Source organism: Oncorhynchus kisutch, linkage group LG8 (assembly GCF_002021735.2).
Source record: "Oncorhynchus kisutch isolate 150728-3 linkage group LG8, Okis_V2, whole genome shotgun sequence".
NCBI lineage: Eukaryota > Metazoa > Chordata > Actinopteri > Salmoniformes > Salmonidae > Oncorhynchus > Oncorhynchus kisutch.
In genome coordinates, this window is record NC_034181.2 from 48,645,070 (window position 1) to 48,664,200 (window position 19,131).

Below are 19,131 nucleotides of genomic sequence, written 5' to 3' on the forward strand. Positions count from 1 at the left end.
TCTGCACCTGCTTCCTGACTCCAAGCATATACGCTAAATCAATAACGAAATCTAAAAATACTCTGGATACATTCAGTAACATAATAAGAATTTTAATTTACATTTTGGAGTAGGTGCAAGATAAAAAATGTACAGTTTGAGTTGGAGGTCTAACTGTGGTCTACAAGTGGTCACACACCTCTCCAAACCGTGCACAGTTCCTAAGTAATTTAAATGCACTTTTATAACAAAGAAATATACTTTTTTTTGCTCTCCTAGCTTTACCATTGAGGATCTGAAGCAAGTACACTTGTATTGTTTTTTGTTTGGAACACAGTCGCATTCCCACTATCATACATTCCAAAAACGTTCCTTTGTAAATTGTAGTCTGGGTCAGTTGGGCATCATTTGACAGGTTATTATATTGCCAACAAGTTAGAAAATAAGATTTTATAATGTTATGTTAAGCTTTCAAAAGGTAAACATATTGTCATTTTGGTGCGCATATAATGGAGTCATGAGTACATTCAAGTGAACTGCACATTTGGACTCACAGGTTTGTGGTTTTTATTAAAGTATTTATTAAAATCCTCATCTTTCAGAACACATCCACTCCTCTTGCTTTACAGCATTCCCCTCACTCATTCAACCACAAATGTGAAAAAGTAGCCCAATTAGCGAACATCTTTTTGTGCACACTGCTCAATTTTTAAACGTCTGTCAGTCGAAACCTATACAGCGCTGTGAAGCGGAGAACCTGAGCTTTGATAGCATGATAACTGCATTCCAATTCATGCCCTTATCAATAACAAAATCTGCCATTTTCAACCGGGATACTGGATAACGGGCTGTGAGTGGAAAGGGCTTACTGTGTTATCACTGATCAAATAGCATAGACAAATTACCTTGATTGCAGATGAAATTACAATAAAAGTACATAGTACAAGTGGGGTGGCAGGTAGCCTAGTGGTTAGAGCATTGTTTAGATTAGTTTATTAATTTGACAATTTTAAAAAACAAGCACACAAAACTTAAAAGCCATACATGCACATGAATAAAATCATTGAGGATAACACATAAAAATGTCTGGGTGTCACGCCTTGGTCATTGTATTTTTGTGTTTTCGTTATATATTTGGTCAGGCCAGGGTGTGACAGGGGTTTATGTTATTGTATTTCGTATTGGGGTTTGTAGTATTTGGGATCGCAGCTGATTAGGGGTGTTGTATAGGCTTGGCTGCCTGAGGCGGTTCTCAATCAGCAGTCAGGTGATTCTCGTTGCCTCTGATTGGGAACCGTATTTAGGTAGCCTGAGTTTCGCTTTGTCTTTCGTGGGTGATTGTTCCTGTCTCTGTGTAGTTTCACCAGATAGGCTGTAATTAGGTTTCACGTTCCGTTTGTTGTTTTTTGTATTTATAAGTTAGTTCATGTATCGTTCCGTCATTTGTTTCATTAAAGATCATGATTAACCACCACGCTGCATTTCGGTTCTCTCTTTCAACAAACGAAGAACGCCGTTACACTGGGACTTATTTCCATTGTGGTCCTCTTGAGACAAGATGGAACACAGTATGGCAGTGAAATAATAAAACAAAAACATAGAATCTATCTAATAATTCCAGTTACATCATAGAGGTTATTCATATGGGCACAGAAGACATCAAACATATTTTAATTTCTTTTTAAAGCTGTCCAGAGAGGACGTTGTTTTTATTGGCAGAGGCAACTCATTCCATTATGAGGCTCCAGTATACAGGAAAGTACCTTTCCCAGCATTACTCCTAACCCTGTATAAGCACACACATCAGCAACACCTGATCTGGTGCTGTGATTGTGTGCATCCCTAACACGAGGAAAGTAATCACTTAGATATCTGGGCACAGGACCATAAATACTCCTGTAAACCAAACCTAGTCTGATCTGGGACACCCTAGCCTCAACAGGCACCCAGTTTAGTTCCTAAAAGCAGCTCCTGCCTGCAGTGGGGCAAAAAAGAGTTTAGTAAGCCACCAATTGTGCAAGTTCTTCCACTTAAAAATATGAGAGAGGCCTGTACATTTTCATCATAGGTACACTTCAACTATGACAGACAAAATGAAAGAAAAACATCCAGAAAATCACATTGTAGGATCTTTTATGAATCTATTTGCAAATTATGGTGGAAAATAAGTATTTGGTCATCTGCAAACAAGCAAGATTGCTGGCTCTCACAGACCTGTAAGTTCTTCTTCAAGAGGCTCCTCTGTCCTCCACTCGTTACCTGTATTAATGGCACTGGTTTGAACTTGTTATCAGTATGAAAGACACCTGTCCACAACCTCAAACAGTTACACTCCAAACTCCACTATGGCCAAGACCAAAGAGCTGTCAAAGGACAACAGAAACAAAATTGTAGAACTGCACCAGGCTGGGAAGACTGAATCTGCAATAGGTAAGCTGCTTGGTTTGAAGAAATCAACTGTGGGAGCAATTATTAGGAAATGGAAGACATACAAGACCACTGATAATCTCCCTCGATCTGGGGCTCCACGCAAGATCTCACCCCGTGGGGTCAAAATGATCACAAGAATGGTGAGCAAAAATCCCAGAACCACACGGGGGGACCTAGTGATTGACCTGCAGAGAACTGGGACCAAAGTAACAAAGCCTACCATCAGTAACACACTACGCCGCCAGGGACTCAAATCCTGCAGTGCCAGACGTGTTCCCCTGCTTAAGCCAGTACATGTCCAGGCCCGTCTGAAGAGAGCATTTGGATGATCCAGAAGAAGATTGGGAGAATGTCATATGGTCAGATGAAACCAAAATATAACTTTTTGGTAAAAACTCAACTCGTCGTGTTTGGAGGACAAAGAATGCTGAGTTGCATCCAAAGAACACCATACCTACTGTGAAGCATGGAGCTGGAAACATCATGCTTTGGGGCTGTTTTTCTGCAAAGGGACCAGGACGACTGATCCATGTAAAGGAAAGAATGAATGGGGCCATGTATCGTGAGATTTTGAGTGAAAACCTCCTTCCATCAGCAAGGGCATTGAAGATGAAACGTGGCTGGGTCTAATAAAATACATAACTCAGAAGTCCATGAACTTTGCCAAAGTACTGAATGGTGATATGCCAGAATTTGGACTGGTCAAAAACATATTTCTTGATAATTCTAGGCTTTATTGTTTGGAATATCAACCATTTCAAACTATACGCTTTGATAGAATACGTCATTGCTTGTCAAGTTGAGGTCCCACACCTTGTACAGGCCACTGAGTTCGTAGATGCTTATTACTACACAATTAGCAACAAGAGTGAAACTTATGTACAGGTAAAATACCATCTTGGGGATGTAATAGTATTTTTACAACAGTTCAAATGACTCATAGTGTGTTCCCCAGATATGAAAAGTGTACTGTCTTTGTTCTGTACTGTATTTTGTCTACATGATTTCTGTGCTGTGTGTAAGATTGACAATAAAACAGTGAATTGCATTTGGTCGTTATCTGTTCTTAATATGTGAAGAGATGAAAAGGTTAAGATGCTTGAAATAAGAAATTCTGACAAAGCAGTTTTGTACTTGTCCGTGTTGATCAGCTTTATAATTCTGGTAATTCTAGTTTTGAGCATTAAGTTACTCAGAACCAGTAATACAATCTCAGTAACAAGTTATATTATTTTATTAAGATCATTAAGCACAAAAATGCTTGAAACAAGTTAAATGCTCCAACATAAAAACTGGCTTGTAAGAATAACTATCTTGTCAGACAAAAAACAAGCACATATTGCCTTGATTTAAGATATTTAATCTTACTTAGATTTCAATACAAAGCTTTCTTAGTGTCCCAACAAACTTTCTCTGCCCTTTTCCTTGGTCTGAATATCTCCAAAACAAAGGTAATGTGGTTTGGTAAGAAGAATGCCCCTACTACTTCTGAGGGTTTAGAGCTTGAGGTTGTCACCTCATACAAGTACTTGGGAGTGTGGCTAGATGGTATACTATCCTTCTCTCAGCACATATCAAAGCCGCAGGCTAAGGTTACATCTATCGTAATCGCTCTACTTTCACCCCAGCTGCCAAACTAACCGTGGTTCAGGTGACCATCCTACCCATACTAGACTACAGAGACGTAATTTATAGATCGGGAGGTAAGGGTGCTATCGAGCGGCTAGATGTCCTTTATCATTCGGCCATCAGATTTGCCACCAATGCTCCTTATAGGACACATCACTGCACTCTATACTCCTCTGTAAACTGGTCATCTTTGTATACCCGTCGCAAGACCCACTGGTTGATGCTTATTTATAAAACCCTATTAGGCCTCACTCCCCCCCTATCCGAGATACCTACTGCATCTCTCATCCTCCACATACAAGACCCATTCTGCCAGTCACATTCTGTTAAAGGTCCCAAAGCACACAAATCCCTGGGTTGCTCCTCTTTTCAGTTTGTTGCAGCTAGCGACTAGAATGAGCAGCAAAAAACACTCAAACTGGACAGTTTTAGCTCCATCTTGTTGTAAATAATAATTTGTTCTAAACTGACTTCCTCTATTGAACATGAGGGGCGACAGAAAGCTGGTTTCAGGGCGCAGCATGTGTTTATTGCAAAGGACCACAGGAGGAGCAGGTAGCTGGGTCCAGGGGCAGGCAGAAGGTCATACACAGGGGGTCCAAAAGGGCAACAGTACAGGCAGGGAAATGGCTAATAACGTAATCCGGGAGATCAGGCAGGTAGATAACAGGAAATCCAATAGGCTAAAGTACAGGCAGGGAATAGGCAAAAACTATCACACACAGGAGGAGTACATCACGTGGAAAAACAGAGCTCCGAAAGACGTGTGTCACAAAGCAAACAATACCTCACAGTGATGGGGTGCAAAGAACAGAACTAAATAGTGTGTGATAATGACATACAGGTGTGTGAACAGGTGATTAGAATTCAGGTGATTTGGAGAGTGAGCTGCTTTTAGGGGATCTAGGTGTTTGAGGGTGTGAGTTGGAAGCAGACATTACACTTCCCTAGTTAAATAAAGGTTACATTAGTAATAGCTACTACAGTGCTGCCGTTTAGTAATAATTAATAGATTTATTTATAATTCAAGGCACACTTAAACAACATGGCTACCACAGCATTCTGCAGCGATATGCCATCCCATCTTGTTTGGGCTTAGTGGGACTATCATTTGTTTTTCAACAGGACAATGACCCAACAACCTGTAAGGGCTATTTTACCAAGAAGGAGAGATCTGCTGCATCAGATGACCTGCCCTTCACAATCCACCGACCTCAACCAAATCGAGATGGTGCATAACTATTCACCCCACCAAAGTCAATACTTTGTAGAGCCAACTTTTGCAGCAATTACAGCTGCATGTATCTTGGGGTATGTCTCTATAAGCTTGGCACATCTAGCCACTGGGAGCTTTGCCCATTCTTCAAGGTAAAACCGCTACAGCTCCTCCAAGTTGGATGGGTTCTGCTGGTGTACAGCAATCTTTATGTCTTACCACAGATTCTCAATTGGATTGAGATCTGGGCTTTGATTAAGCCATTCCAAGACATTTAAATGTGTCCCTTAAACCACTCAAGTGTTGCTTCAACAGGATGCTTAGGGTCCTGCTGGAAGGTGAATCTCCGTCCCAGTCTCAAATCTCTGAAAGACTGAAACAAGTTTCCCTCAAGAATTTCCCTGTATTTAACAGCATCCATAATTCCTTCAATTCTGACCAGTTTCCCAGTCCCTGCCGATGAAAACATGATGCTGCCACCACCATGCTTCACTGTGGGGATGGTGTTCTTGGGGTGATGAGAAGGTGTTGGGTTTGCACCAGACATAGCGTTTTCCTTGATGGCCAAAAAGCTCAATTGTAGTCTCATATGAACAGAGTACCTTCTTCCATATGTTTGGGTAGTCTCCCACATGCCTTTTGGCGAACACCAAACGTGTTTGCTTATATATATTTTTTAAGCAATTGCTTTTTTCTGGCCACTCTACCGTAAAGCCCAGCTCTGTGGAGTTTACTGCTTAAAATGGTCCTATGGACAGATACTCCAATCTCCGCTGTGGAGCTTTGCAGCTCCTTCAGGGTTATCTTGGTCTCTTTGTTGCCGCTCTGATTAAAGCCTTCCTTGCCTGGTCTGAGGGTTTTGGTGGGCGGCCCTCTCTTGGCAGGTTTGTTGTGGTGCCATATTCTTTCCATTTTCTTATTAATGGATTTAATGGTGCTCTGTGGGATGTTCAAAGTTTCTGATCTTTTTTTATAACCCAACCCTGATCGGTACTTCTCCACAACTTTGTCCCTGACCTGTTTGGAGAGCTCCTTGTTCTTCATGGTGCCGCTTGCTTAGTGGTGCCCCTTGCTTAGTGATGTTGCAGACTCTGGGGCCTTTCAGAACAGGTATGTATATATACTGAAATCATGTGACACTTGCACACAGCTGGACTTTATTTAACTAATTATGTGACTTCTGAAGGTTGCACCAGATCTTATTTAGGGGCATCATAGCAAAGGGGGTGAATACATATGCACGCACCACTTTTGTTAGGCACTGTATTAAGTGTGTGCCCTTAGGCGCCTACTCTACTACCACATATCCACAACACAAAATCTGTGTTTACGTGTGTGTATAGTGCATATGTTATTGTGTCTTTGCCTATGTTTGTTACTTCACAGTACCCGCTGTTCTATTAGATATATCTTTATCTGTTTTTTTAAATCAAATTTTACTGCTTGCATGTTAAGTGTACATGAGTGTTATTATAGTAATAAATAATAATTTTTTGCTATTAAATGACATAGACAAATAATATTGATTTTAAACCTAATTTTTGTCCAATTTACACCTAATCTAGTAATCACACCTGTACCCAAAAAAGGTTGTATAAACCACTGGGCTAGATTATAGGGAAGAATGTTGTATAATATAGTAGCCAAAACTATCGATGTTACATTGAGCTGGGGGAATGGAATATGAATGACATTGAATGGCACCGACCACCACTGATGCACAGTCACAAGCCTCAGTCACACATATACACAGTTGTCACACACAAAAGGAGATGGGTACCAAAAACACACTCTCTCTCCTGACAATCCCAGCCATTGTTTTGACCAGCATAACACACTCACAGAGAAAAACAGACATGGTGTCTAGGGGGGTGATATCATCACAGGTTTTCCCCAGTGATTTTATACACACATATAGGCTAGAGGTTAAAAACAAAGAAATAAAAGGGGACAGTGAGTGCAGTCAGCCAGCGAAAGGATGGGAAGAATTTCAGCTTTATCCTCACATTCTTATACATATAAATCTATAATTTCATTCTTCCATCCTTCCAGCTCTCAGTATTCACTCAGCTGTCACAAACAGAGGTTAAAAACAAAGAAATAAAAGGGGACAGTGAGTGCAGTCAGCCAGCGAAAGGATGGGAAGAGTACTGAAGTGATAACGGAGGGTTCATTTGGACTCACCTGAGTGTGTGGCACCATGGGGAAAAGGTTAAGGGTTGTAGGTCTCTTAGGGCGGTATATATCCATGGTTACTAGAGGCGGGTCCTCGGTTATTGGCAAGGGTGCTGTGGAAGATGGCTCCTTGGATGACTCCTTGTCGTCGCGGTAACCATCGGCCCCGTCAATCAGATCCAAATGGAGCATCTCGGCCTGGAGCTGGCCGACACCACCCAGCTCTGCCTTCCCCACCACACTATTGTGGCCCCGCCTCACACAGCCCTGCAGGGATTGGACGATACCCACGTCAGTCAGTCCAGAGAGAGCGAAAGGCAACGGAAGATACAAGCAGAGACACACAAAGGGAGACAAAGATTGAGAGAGAGAGGAAATGGAACAAGATGAGAAGGTAGAGAGAAGAATGGAGGAAGGAGAAAATAGGGGGGGGATGGGGGATTGAGTTGGATTGATGGATGGGGGATTGAGTTGGCCAATTAGAGGCTGATCTGACATCAGCTTGCACACTGTCACTGCCGACGCTGAGCCACTTATATCAGGGAGAGAAAAATAGAGCGGGAAAGAGCCAAATGGAGAGATCAAGGCAGACACTATTCATAGCAGTAGTTTGTTTACTGACAGTATCTACATAAATGGATTGATGGACATGAATGCCACTACTTGTAGAGCTCAACATTACTCTTTCTCTGAGGTGCTGGAAATAACTGAAGGTACACACACACACACACACACACACACACACACACACACACAAACCATACTGTAAAATGTTGTGGACAGGGAAATAATTGTATTTTTAATAATATTGTAATTCCACCCCACAAAATACAATACTTTTGCATGATATTATTGTTTATTGTTTCTGGCTCATTTACATATTTTGAGACGTGCCTCCAAAATGGCTATATTTGTTGCATCTGTTAGTCAGAGTGCAGTACCAGTTTAACTGATAGGAGTGCCTCATCAATTTCAAATGTATAGGGGACAGATTGGAGTGCCAGCAAGTCATGGTTGAGCATTTTGCCATCTCCTTTTTGTATGTTGCCTTTTAGTCACTGCCGGTTTGGAACCCTTTGCTAAAATCCCAATGCTGTCAAAATTCTGTGTTTGATGTGTTTTGTATCTTATTGTACAGCTGGTGAAACTAACACTGTAAAAAGTGTAAACATGTTATCAGTGGTATTTCCTGATAGTTGCTGATTGATATTAGTTGCAATCTACACCGTAGTTTCGGCTTACCATGGTGACATCACCATGCTGTAAATTGGTTTATAGACCAAAAACAGTTCAAAATCTCTCTGCCAATAACAGCAAGTTTTCAGTTTTCACATCCCACTCAGATCACTCCCAGAAGGTCCTAGCAAAATTCTTGCTTGAAATTTTGGGGGATTTCCATTTTAATGGAAATCTATTACAGTAAGGTACTTAATTTGTACCCAGAAAGGATTTGATATTGATAGAAAAACATCTGCATTGGGCCTCTAGAAGTGCAAGGGATATAAAAAAACAAAATATTGACCAACTCAGTGGTCTTGTGGTTTGAATGTCCGCCCTGAGATTGGAAGATTGGGAGTTTGATCCCCGGCCGTATTATACCAAAGTCTGTAAAAATGGGACCCAGTGGACCCAAGGCCCTGTGATATGCTAGCATCCTGTCCAGGCGGTGTACTTGTAAACCAAGCTACATCATTCTACAGAAACAGGAGATAGGCTCCTGCTCCTATGAGCCGTTCCGGCTCACAAATCAAATCAAATCAAATCAAATCAAATCAAATGTATTTATATAGCCCTTCGTACATCAGCTGATATCTCAAAGTGCTGTACAGAAACCCAGCCTAAAACCCCAAACAGCAAGCAATGCAGGTGTAGAAGCACGGTGGCTAGGAAAAACTCCCTAGAAAGGCCAATACCTAGGAAGAAACCTAGAGAGGAACCAGGCTATGTGGGGTGGCCAGTCCTCTTCTGGCTGTGCCGGGTGGAGATTATAACAGAACATGGCCAAGATGTTCAAATGTTCATAAATGACCAGCATGGTCGAATAATAATAAGGCAGAACAGTTAAAACTGGAGCAGCAGCACAGTCAGGTGGAAGTTGAAACTGGAGCAGCAGCATGGCCAGGTGGACTGGGGACAGCAAGGAGTCATCATGTCAGGTAGTCCTGGGGCATGGTCCTAGGGCTCAGGTCCTCCGAGAGAGAGAAAGAAAGAGAGAAGGAGAGAATTAGAGAACGCACACTTAGATTCACACAGGACACCGAATAGGACAGGAGAAGTACTCCAGATATAACAATATAACAAACTGACCCCAGCCCCCCGACACATAAACTACTGCAGCATAAATACTGGAGGCTGAGACAGGAGGGGTCAGGAGACACTGTGGCCCCATCCGAGGACACCCCCGGACAGGGCCAAACAGGAAGGATATAACCCCACCCACTTTGCCAAAGCACAGCCCCTACACGACTAGCCAAGGCTAGTGCAAGGCTAAATACTTATTCACTGATATGCTGTAATTAATATGTAAACACCTTACCTACCAGCCGCCAACCTGCTTGCACCAATCATGTATAATTACAGTAAAATACAAACCCATCTCCCCTTAATGAATTGAATTAATCTATTCATGAATTCCAATTACAAATGCATGAACTATTTTACAGTATAATACAGTCAATTTGACAGTATTGTATTGTGTGTAGTTGCTCTGATATTACAGTAGAGGCAGTTAATGGCAAGTAAATTACTGTGAATATTACAGTAACCCCTTTACAGTGTAGATCAACTTTATTGTATACACAGTATACACATTTGTGTACAAATAATAATTTAGCATACTGTTAATAAATGTAACAGTTTGGGACGGTCGCGGTAGTGTGCCCTTAAGCAGAGCATGTAGTTATCAGGAGTAGGTAAAAGATAAAGAGTTCTTTGCACCCAATCACTGTGAGAATATTTTTCATTTTGTGAGACACGTCTTTCAGAGTGCTGCTTGTCCCGTGATTTACGCCTGCCTCACTAACGACGCCTTTTGCCTATTCCCTGTCTGTACTTTATCTGATTTCCTGTTATCTACCTATTGCATGATCTCCCAGACTACGTTACCAGCCATTTCCCTGCCTGTACTGTTGCCCTTTTGGACACCCTGTGTATGACCTTCTGCCTGCCCCTGGACCCAGCTACCTGCTCCTCCTGTGTATGACCTTCTGCCTGCCCCTGGACCCAGCTTCCTGCCTCCTCCTGTGTATGACCTTCTGCCTGCCCCTGGACCCAGCTACCTGCCTCCTCCTGTGGTCCTTTGCATTAAACACCTGCTGCGCCCTGCGCTTGAAACCAACTCTGTCTCCCCTCGTGTCCATTACAGGTAGGGTAACCTCATTTATAGGTTATATTCTTCAATAATTAATGGGACAATATTAAGAATTTAAATGACCACTGAACAGCTGTGCCTATCCCAGACTGTAGCTTTAATGATACCAGAAAGAGACACCCATGTAATATGTTATAATGTGGACACTATTCTGCATCTACAATCTCAGAGCTATATAAATCAGTCGGTTGGACAGCTGGTGCTTCTGAATAGCCATCTCCATCTTCAAAAGAATCAGTGATTAAAATGTTCAATGGCCGTAGTCCAATATCAAACATTTCTGCTTTAAAATGTATAGTGTTGTTTTTTAAAAATTATTATTATTATTATTTTAAATTTTAAAATTATTATTATAATTATTATTATTTGAATTTTTTACAGTCCCATCGCTGCAACTCCCGTATGGATTCGAGAGGTGAAGGTCGAGAGCCATGCGTCCTCCGAAACACGACCCCGCCATGCTGCACTGCTTCTTGACACACTGTGTGCTTAACCTGGAAGCCAGCCACACCAATGTATCGGAGGAAACACTGTACAGTGCGCCCGGCCCACCACAAGGAATCGCTAGAGCCCGATAGGACAAGAACATCCCAGCCGGCCAAACCCTCCCCTAAACCTAGATGATGCTGTGCCAATTGTGCAGCGCCTCATGGGTCTCCCGGTCGCGGCCAGCTGCGACACAGCCTGGGATCGAACCAGGGTCAATAGTGACGCCTCTAGAGCTGCTGTTTGCTATATCTAATTGCTATATCATATGTGGTTAACTGACATCCTGCCGTTGTGAGATCTGGCATGCGTCTGCAATGTAGTTGGGCAGGAACACCACCACAGCCTGATGATCTTGATGCCTTGCATTGCATTGGCCAATCACCAGTTTTTTGACAAAGACAAAGAAAATGATGTGGATATATTGAGGCAACATCTCAAGACATCAGTCAATGTTAACTCAATTATTTCGATCAATGTTGAGCTCACCCGTGATGTAGCCTGGTGCGCTCTATTTCAGCTCCTCGCATTTTCCGGGCTAGAATGGGTATCCAGCCAGGACGGATGGTGCCGGCTCAGTGCTCCTGGTCTCCAGTACACCTCCTTGGACCGGGATATCCTGCGCTGGCTCTGTGTACTAGGTCTCCGGTACGTCTGCAAAGCCAAGTGCGTCCTGTGCTAGTGCCCCGCACTTGCCGGGCTCAAGTGAGCATCCAGTAAGGACACATTGTGCCAGCTCTACACTCCAGATCTCCAGTGCGCCTCCACAGTCCAGTACGTCCTGTGCCTCCTCTCCGAACTCGTCCTGAGGTGCGTGTCAACAGCCCGGTACCACCAGTACCAGCTTGCGGCGACAGTTCCCAGGTCAGAGCTTCCGGCGACAGTACCCAGTCCAGAGCTTCCGGCGACAGTACCCAGTCCAGAGCGACGTTTCACAGTCCGGAACCTCCAACGACGGGCCACAGTCCGGAACCTCCAACGACGGGCCACAGTCCGGAACCTCCAACGATGGACCGCAGTCCGGGACCTCCAACGATGGTCCCCAGCCTGGGTTCTCCAGCAACTGTACCCAGCCCGGGGTCTCCAGCGAAGGCCCCAGCCTGGGGTCTCCAACGATGGTCCCCAGCCCGGGGTCTCCAGCGACGGTCCCCAGCCCGGGGTCTCCAGTGATGGTCCCCAGTCTGGGCTTTCCAGCGACGGTCCCCAGTCCGGGCTTTCCAGTGATGGTCCCCAGTCTGGGCTTTCCAGCGACGGTCCCCAGTCCGGGCTTTCCAGCGACGGTCCCCAGTCTGGGGTCTCCAGCGACGGTGCCCAGTGTGGGGTCTCCAGCGACGGTCCCCAGTCCCGGGTCTCCAGCGACAGTCCCCAGTCCCGGGTCTCCAGCGACAGTCCCCAGTCCCAGGCCTCCAGCGACGGTCCCCAGGCCGGGGTCTCCAGCGATGGTTCCCAGTCCGGGGCCTCCGGCGATGATCCGCAGTCCAGAGCCTCCGGCGATGATCCACAGTCCGTTTCAACAAAGGCAGAGGGATCAGTGTAAGGAGGGGGGGCTGCGTCCGGAGCCGCCACCGAGGGTATGCCCACCCGGACCCTCCCTATTAGGTTCAGGTTTGCGGTCGGGAGTCCGCACCTTAGATATCTCTGTTTTCTTTATATTTTGGTTAGGTCAGGGTGTGACGAGGGTGGGTTTGCTAGTTTTTGTATTGTCTAGGGTTTTGTATGTCTAGGGGTTTTGTAGGTCTAGGTAATTTGTATGTCTATGGTGGCCTGATATGGTTCCCAATCAGAGGCAGCTGTTTATCGTTGTCTCTGAATGGGGATCATATTTAGGTAGCCATTTTCCCTTTTGTGTTCGTGGGTTCTTGTCTCATTTGTATAGCTTCACGTGTCGTTTTGTTATTTTGGTTAGTTTGGTATAATAATAAAGAATTACGCATACCACGCTGTGCCTTGGTCCGATTCATACGACGAACGTGACACAGTGCATTCGGAAAGTGTTCAAAACCCTTCATTTTTTCACAAATTTTGTTACGATACAGCCTTTTTCTAAAATGGACCCCAAAATCCTCATCAATCTACACCCAATACCCCATAATGACAAAGCGAAAACATAAAAAAAAAAAACATTTTTGCACATTTATAAAACATTACAAACAGAAATACCTGCTTTACATAAGTATTCAGACCCTTTATTGCTTTATTTAGACAGGTAACAGTTTATCATCCAGTCAGGTCCATGTGGCCTCTGTTTCTAAAATACAGTAATGAAATAATCTGATTATCCAGCAATCTTCACTTCTTCTTGTGTAATTACAGTGGGTGTTTCTCAAAATGCAGACTACTCCAAGCACGCAAATTGGAGCATGCAAACAGTTGGAGTATGAATCTAAATTAAATTATGCAAAACGGAGCACGTAGGGCATTTCACGGATGCGTACTTAATTTCTACACATTTTGAAGCATGCATCGATGGCGTCCGTTGTCAAGCTAGCCTGCGATCTATGACACTACTGTGGGTATTCTAGACAGTTAAACATGCCTAAATGAACACCATGTATTTATTAACCTATCAAGATAATCCACTGTAGTCAGGAAACATATAAGATGTGAATTGACAACAATTCATTCCAAAGTCAGAGTTTATTTCATGTTCATTTAGGCATCTTTAAATGGCTAGAATACCCACAGTAGTGTCATAGATAGCATTCTAACTGACAAAGAATTTGTAGCTAACTTTGGCCATTGCATACTTTGATTTAGACTACGCCAAAATGTATGTGCTCGGCCTAGCGCACAATGGCATGCCCGTTGATGAGTCATCAAGCTCCCCACTGGGCACTAACTGGTTTTAAATCAACATTGTTTCAATATCATTTCTCAGTGTATTGTGGTGTGGAATCTGCGTGTAAAATACAATTGATTTGATCTTCAACGTTATATTCACTATCAGAAAAAGAACAACAGGCTGGGCTGCACCTCGTACTGGAGAATTTATCCCTTTGGTCACCCATCCAACATTTTAACCAAATCCAGACCTGCTTAGCTTTGATATTTGTCACTGACTACTACCAATGTTCTATAGTGAGAGTAATCGTTGAGCGATCTCCACTTAAAAACTAAATTGATTCACTGTTGTTATTGAAGTCCTTCCAAATGGTACTCTCTCAAAGTGCTAGTTAATAACTTCTTGGTGGCAGGGGGCAGTATTTTCACGTCCGAATGAAATGCATGCCCAAATTCAACTGCATGCTATTCCCAGAAGATAAGATATGCATATTATTAGTAGATTTGGATAGAAAACACTATGAAGTTTCTAAAACTGTTTGAATCATGTCTGTGAGTATAACAGAACTTATGCAGCAGGCGAAACCCAGAGGAAAAACCATTCAAAACCATTTGAGGTCAATCTCTTTTCAATGAGTTTTCATTCGGAATCCAGATTTCTAAGGGACCTTCTTGCAGTTCCTACCTCTTCCACTGGATGTCACCAGTCTTTAGAAATTGGTTGAGGTTTTTCCTTTGTGTAATGAAGAAGTAGCCCTGTTCAAAACGAAGGTCACTCAAAGTGTACTGTTAGATAGAGACGCGTGACCAGAAAGGTAGCTTCAGTTTGTTTTCTTCCTGTATTGAACACAGATCATCACGTCTTCAATTTGATTGATTATTTACTTTAAAACATACCTAAAGTTGTATTACAAAAGTAGTTTGAAATGTTTTGGCAACGTTTACAGGTAACTAGATATTTTGTAGTCACGTTGCGCAAGTTGGAACCGTTTTTTTTCTGGATCAAACGCGCCAAATAAATGGACATTTTCGAACAAAAGGACCATTTGTGATGTTTTTGGGACATATTGGAGTGCCAACAGAGGAAGCTCGTCAAAGGTAAGGCATGAAATATATCTTTATTTCTGCGTTTTGTGTCGCGCCGGGAGGGTTGAAATATGATGGTCTGTGATTGTTAGCTGAGGTGCTATCCTCAGATCATAGCATTGTTTGCTTTCGCGGGAAAGCATTTTTGAATTGTGACACATTGGCTGGATTCACAACAAGTGTAGCTTTAATTTGGTATATTCAATGTGTGAATTCATGAAAGTAAAATTTTTAGAGTAATTTATTTGAATTTGGCGCTCTGCATTTTCACTGGATGTTGGCCAGGTGGGACGCTACCGTCCCACATATCCCAGAGAGGTTAACAAGAATTTAAAGCTTTCAGCTTAAAACACTTGCATGTACCGACATTTGTTTTTTCGTGACACTGCATGATTTATAACTGTCCTGTTGACGGGAATCAATGGCTGAATCAATGGCTGATTCTGAATCTCTGCTTATTCTCTGGCTGCCCTCTGTTGAGGACGGGTCTGATCTGCACAGTGTTCTGGTGTTAAGACACACTATAGTCCTTTTTAAATATTTTTACCCTGATAGATTCAGGTTTTCATCCCCAACCTCCTCTCATCAATGATCTCTAGTGGGTCAAGTTTCAATCCCACCACAGATTTTAGAATAAATTCTAAGGTTTGTAAGGTTATTCAGTACTAAATGAATTTCAAGCAAATGCCTGTGCCAGTCTACGACTTTAACCCTGAGTTGATTTAAAATATCCATGGTTGCTTTGTGGTTAAACCTTTGCTTGAAACTCATATAGGACTGGGTAACCTTACAGAGACCTTATCATTCATTCTAAAATCATGAGAACCTCTATACTGTAAAGTCCATTCAACATAGGGTGTGACTTGTTAAGTAATTTGTGTTACATGCATCTATCTTGCCATATTGCAAAGGGTTCAGATACTTATGCACACAATACATTTCCGCTTTCTACGGAAGCCCTGAAGCCCAAGGCAACAAGAATTTGAAAAACGTACACTCTTGGAATTATCTCGTTTGAACTCATTCGAACGAGATAGTATCTTGTTTAAATTACTTATTATCTAATTTGAATGACTTAACCCATTACAGTCTAAGCTGGGGAGGGGTTCTACTAAGCTATAAATAATTGTTATAAGATGGTCATATTAAGTATCATTTTGCTATTTGATTTAGAATTTTATGACCCCTTAAAGTATAAAATACAATATGAAAACATGATTAGCTTTTTAAAAATGTATTTGGCCTTATTGCTATTAGCCCATACAAATGCACTGAATAACAGATTCACTACATACAGTGCATTCGGTAAGTATTCAGACCCCTTGACTTCTTCCACATTTTGCAAATGGGTCTAAATATTTATGTAAAAAAGGTATTTCTGTTTTTCATTTTTAAAACATTTACTAAAAATAATTTGTCCTCGGTTGCAACAAAACCGAGTTCCAAACTGCCTCTGGAAGCAAAATCAGCACAATAACTGTTTGTCGGGAGCTTCATGTAATGGGTTTCCTTGGTCGTGCAGCCACATACAAGCTTTCATGGTTTCCACCATCCGCCATGCCAAGCGTCTGCTGGAGTGGTGTAAAGCTCACCGCCATTGGACTCTGCGGCAGTGGAAACCTGTTCTCTGGAGTAGTGCTTCATGCTTCACCATCTGGCAGTCCAACGGACTAATCTGGGTTTGACGGATGCCTGGAGAATGCTACCTGCCCAAATGAACAGTACCAACTGTAAAGTTTGGTGGAGGAGGAATAATGGTCTGTGGCTGTTTTTCATGGTTCGGGCTAAGCCCATTATTCTATTTCATATAGCACCGATGATCGCAACCTACTAATTTCATGATAAGCATAAAAATGTTTTGGAAAGCATCCTCGAAAAGGAGTGCAGGAGACTGAGGACCATGCGTAATGAATGGATTTAGTTGACTGGTTGCAAAATAAATCCTTGCATGGCAGGGATCAACAGATTTATAGCCTCATGCCGTAATAGCAATAATAATAATAAAAAGTGCAAGCAGCATTGCCGGGGTTCAGCTGTGTGCCCAGTGCCACCATCAGGACACATTGCCCTAGGACGAGCAATTGGCGTCAGCTAAAGGGGATCCCAATAAAATTCTAAATTCTGTACCGTTTACCACGCTTGCCAAAATTAGAACTCAACATCGAACAGGTCATACAATATAATGTTTTTGAGTTATTTTGAACCTTTTTTAATAATGATGTTGACTACTTTAAACTTTTACTGCAGTGTTACACAGAGTGTTCCTTGGTAGTCTTCTAGTTTGAAACAAAAGTATACAGTACACCTCACACACATAAAAAGCTAACACTCCTGTACCATGTCAGATATGTAATGTAACAGTTGAAATGTATTCAATTTTGAGTTTGCATCCCAATATTATAATAACTCGAAAAAATTATATTGTGTGACCTGTTCGATGTTGAGTTCTAATTTTGGCAAGCGTGTACATCACAGAATACTGAAATATAACAAAACGTTTTGACATAGAAACATCAGATTTTCGGCTATTAAAAAAAATATGATGTTGATTTAACTAAGAAATTATGAAAAATATGAATAACCTTCCACCCATGAGGCCACTAGGCCATTTGACAGCAGGAAAGGGTATATTGGTAAGTTTCAGCTCTGAACCCATGTCATTAAACACAATTTTCCAGGTCTCTGGCTCAAACAATATGGCTGCTATGAGCAAATGAGCTTACATTAATGTTTTTTCATGTCCAATTGAACCATACTTCATAGGTTAACTAGACTCATATCCCTGAGCATGTGTCCCAAATTTCATCATTCTGACTCAAACAGATCAAGAGATATAAACATGTGCCTGTCATAGAGAAACTGTGTAGTCGATCTGAATATGTGCTCGAACATGTTGAGTCTTCACAAGTGTTTGAAACGTGTACCAAGTTTTGTAAGAATACGAATATCCCTGACAGATTAACATGCATTTATATGCCAGAACACGCACACATATGTATGCTTATTGGTCAACAGCGGCCATGTTGTTTTAAGCACTAGTCTGGAAAATGTTTTGTTGAGAGAACTTTGCCACATATAACGTTTCATACAGATCTGTTATTCAATGCCAGATGAATAGTATTTTAAGTGTTTTTCACAAAATTCAAAATGGAAGAAAATCCATCATTGCGGACCTTATGGATTCAAAGGCAAATGTGTTCCTTGTGATGAGATGGACATTTGTACCGCATTTTGTGACTCAAACAGTGTCAAGGTTGTGACCTTTCAAAGTTTGCCTTTTTAATCGCTTGTTATAGCGCCACTATGTGGTCAACTGGCCCTTGACCATCCTGCTAGGTTGCACCCTCCTAGGCCTTACCATCTCATGGGAATTTGCATTTTAATTTGGCCTTTACGGTGCTTGAGAATGCCTAATAATAATGAATGACAACAAATACAATAGGTAATAGTAGTAAACGATTACTACCTTACCATTCTGTGCTGGCTGACGCAAACAAATTAGGCAATTTCAAATCAAAATCAAATCAAATTTTATTTGTCACATGTGCCGAATACAACAGGTGTAAACCTTACAGGGAATGCTTACATACAAGCCCTTAACATATTACCTCAATTACCTCAACTAACCGGTGCCCCCGCACATTGACTCTGTACCGGTTCCCCCTGTATATAGCCACACTTGTTATTTTTCTGCTGCTGTTGAATTATTTCTTACTTTTATTATCTATTTTTTATTTAACATTTATTTTTCCTTGTTAAAACTGTTTAAAGCATTTTTGGTTAAAATAAGGCTAGGTGTCCCACTAGCTGGACAACTTCCGGTGGACCTGGAGTGTGCGCAATTCAAATAAAATCCATCATTTTTATGATTGTTTAAACATTTAGGTACATACAAGTGTCTTCTATCGGTTCGGAAAATGGGTTTGGGATGCTAGCGTCCCACCTCGCCAACAGCCAGTGAAATTGCAGGGCGCCAAAT

General features: G+C 42.1%; 1 protein-coding gene across 1 annotated transcript in view; it reads right to left on the reverse strand.

The window, feature by feature from the left end:
* mapk8ip1b (mitogen-activated protein kinase 8 interacting protein 1b) overlaps window positions 1–19,131 on the reverse strand; it is a 118,781-nt gene that overhangs the window by 48,401 nt on the left and 51,249 nt on the right. The window contains exon 3 of the mRNA XM_031830478.1: window positions 7,439–7,696. Coding sequence (XP_031686338.1) covers window positions 7,439–7,696 — 258 coding nt within the window. The remainder of the gene's footprint in view (window positions 1–7,438; window positions 7,697–19,131) is intronic.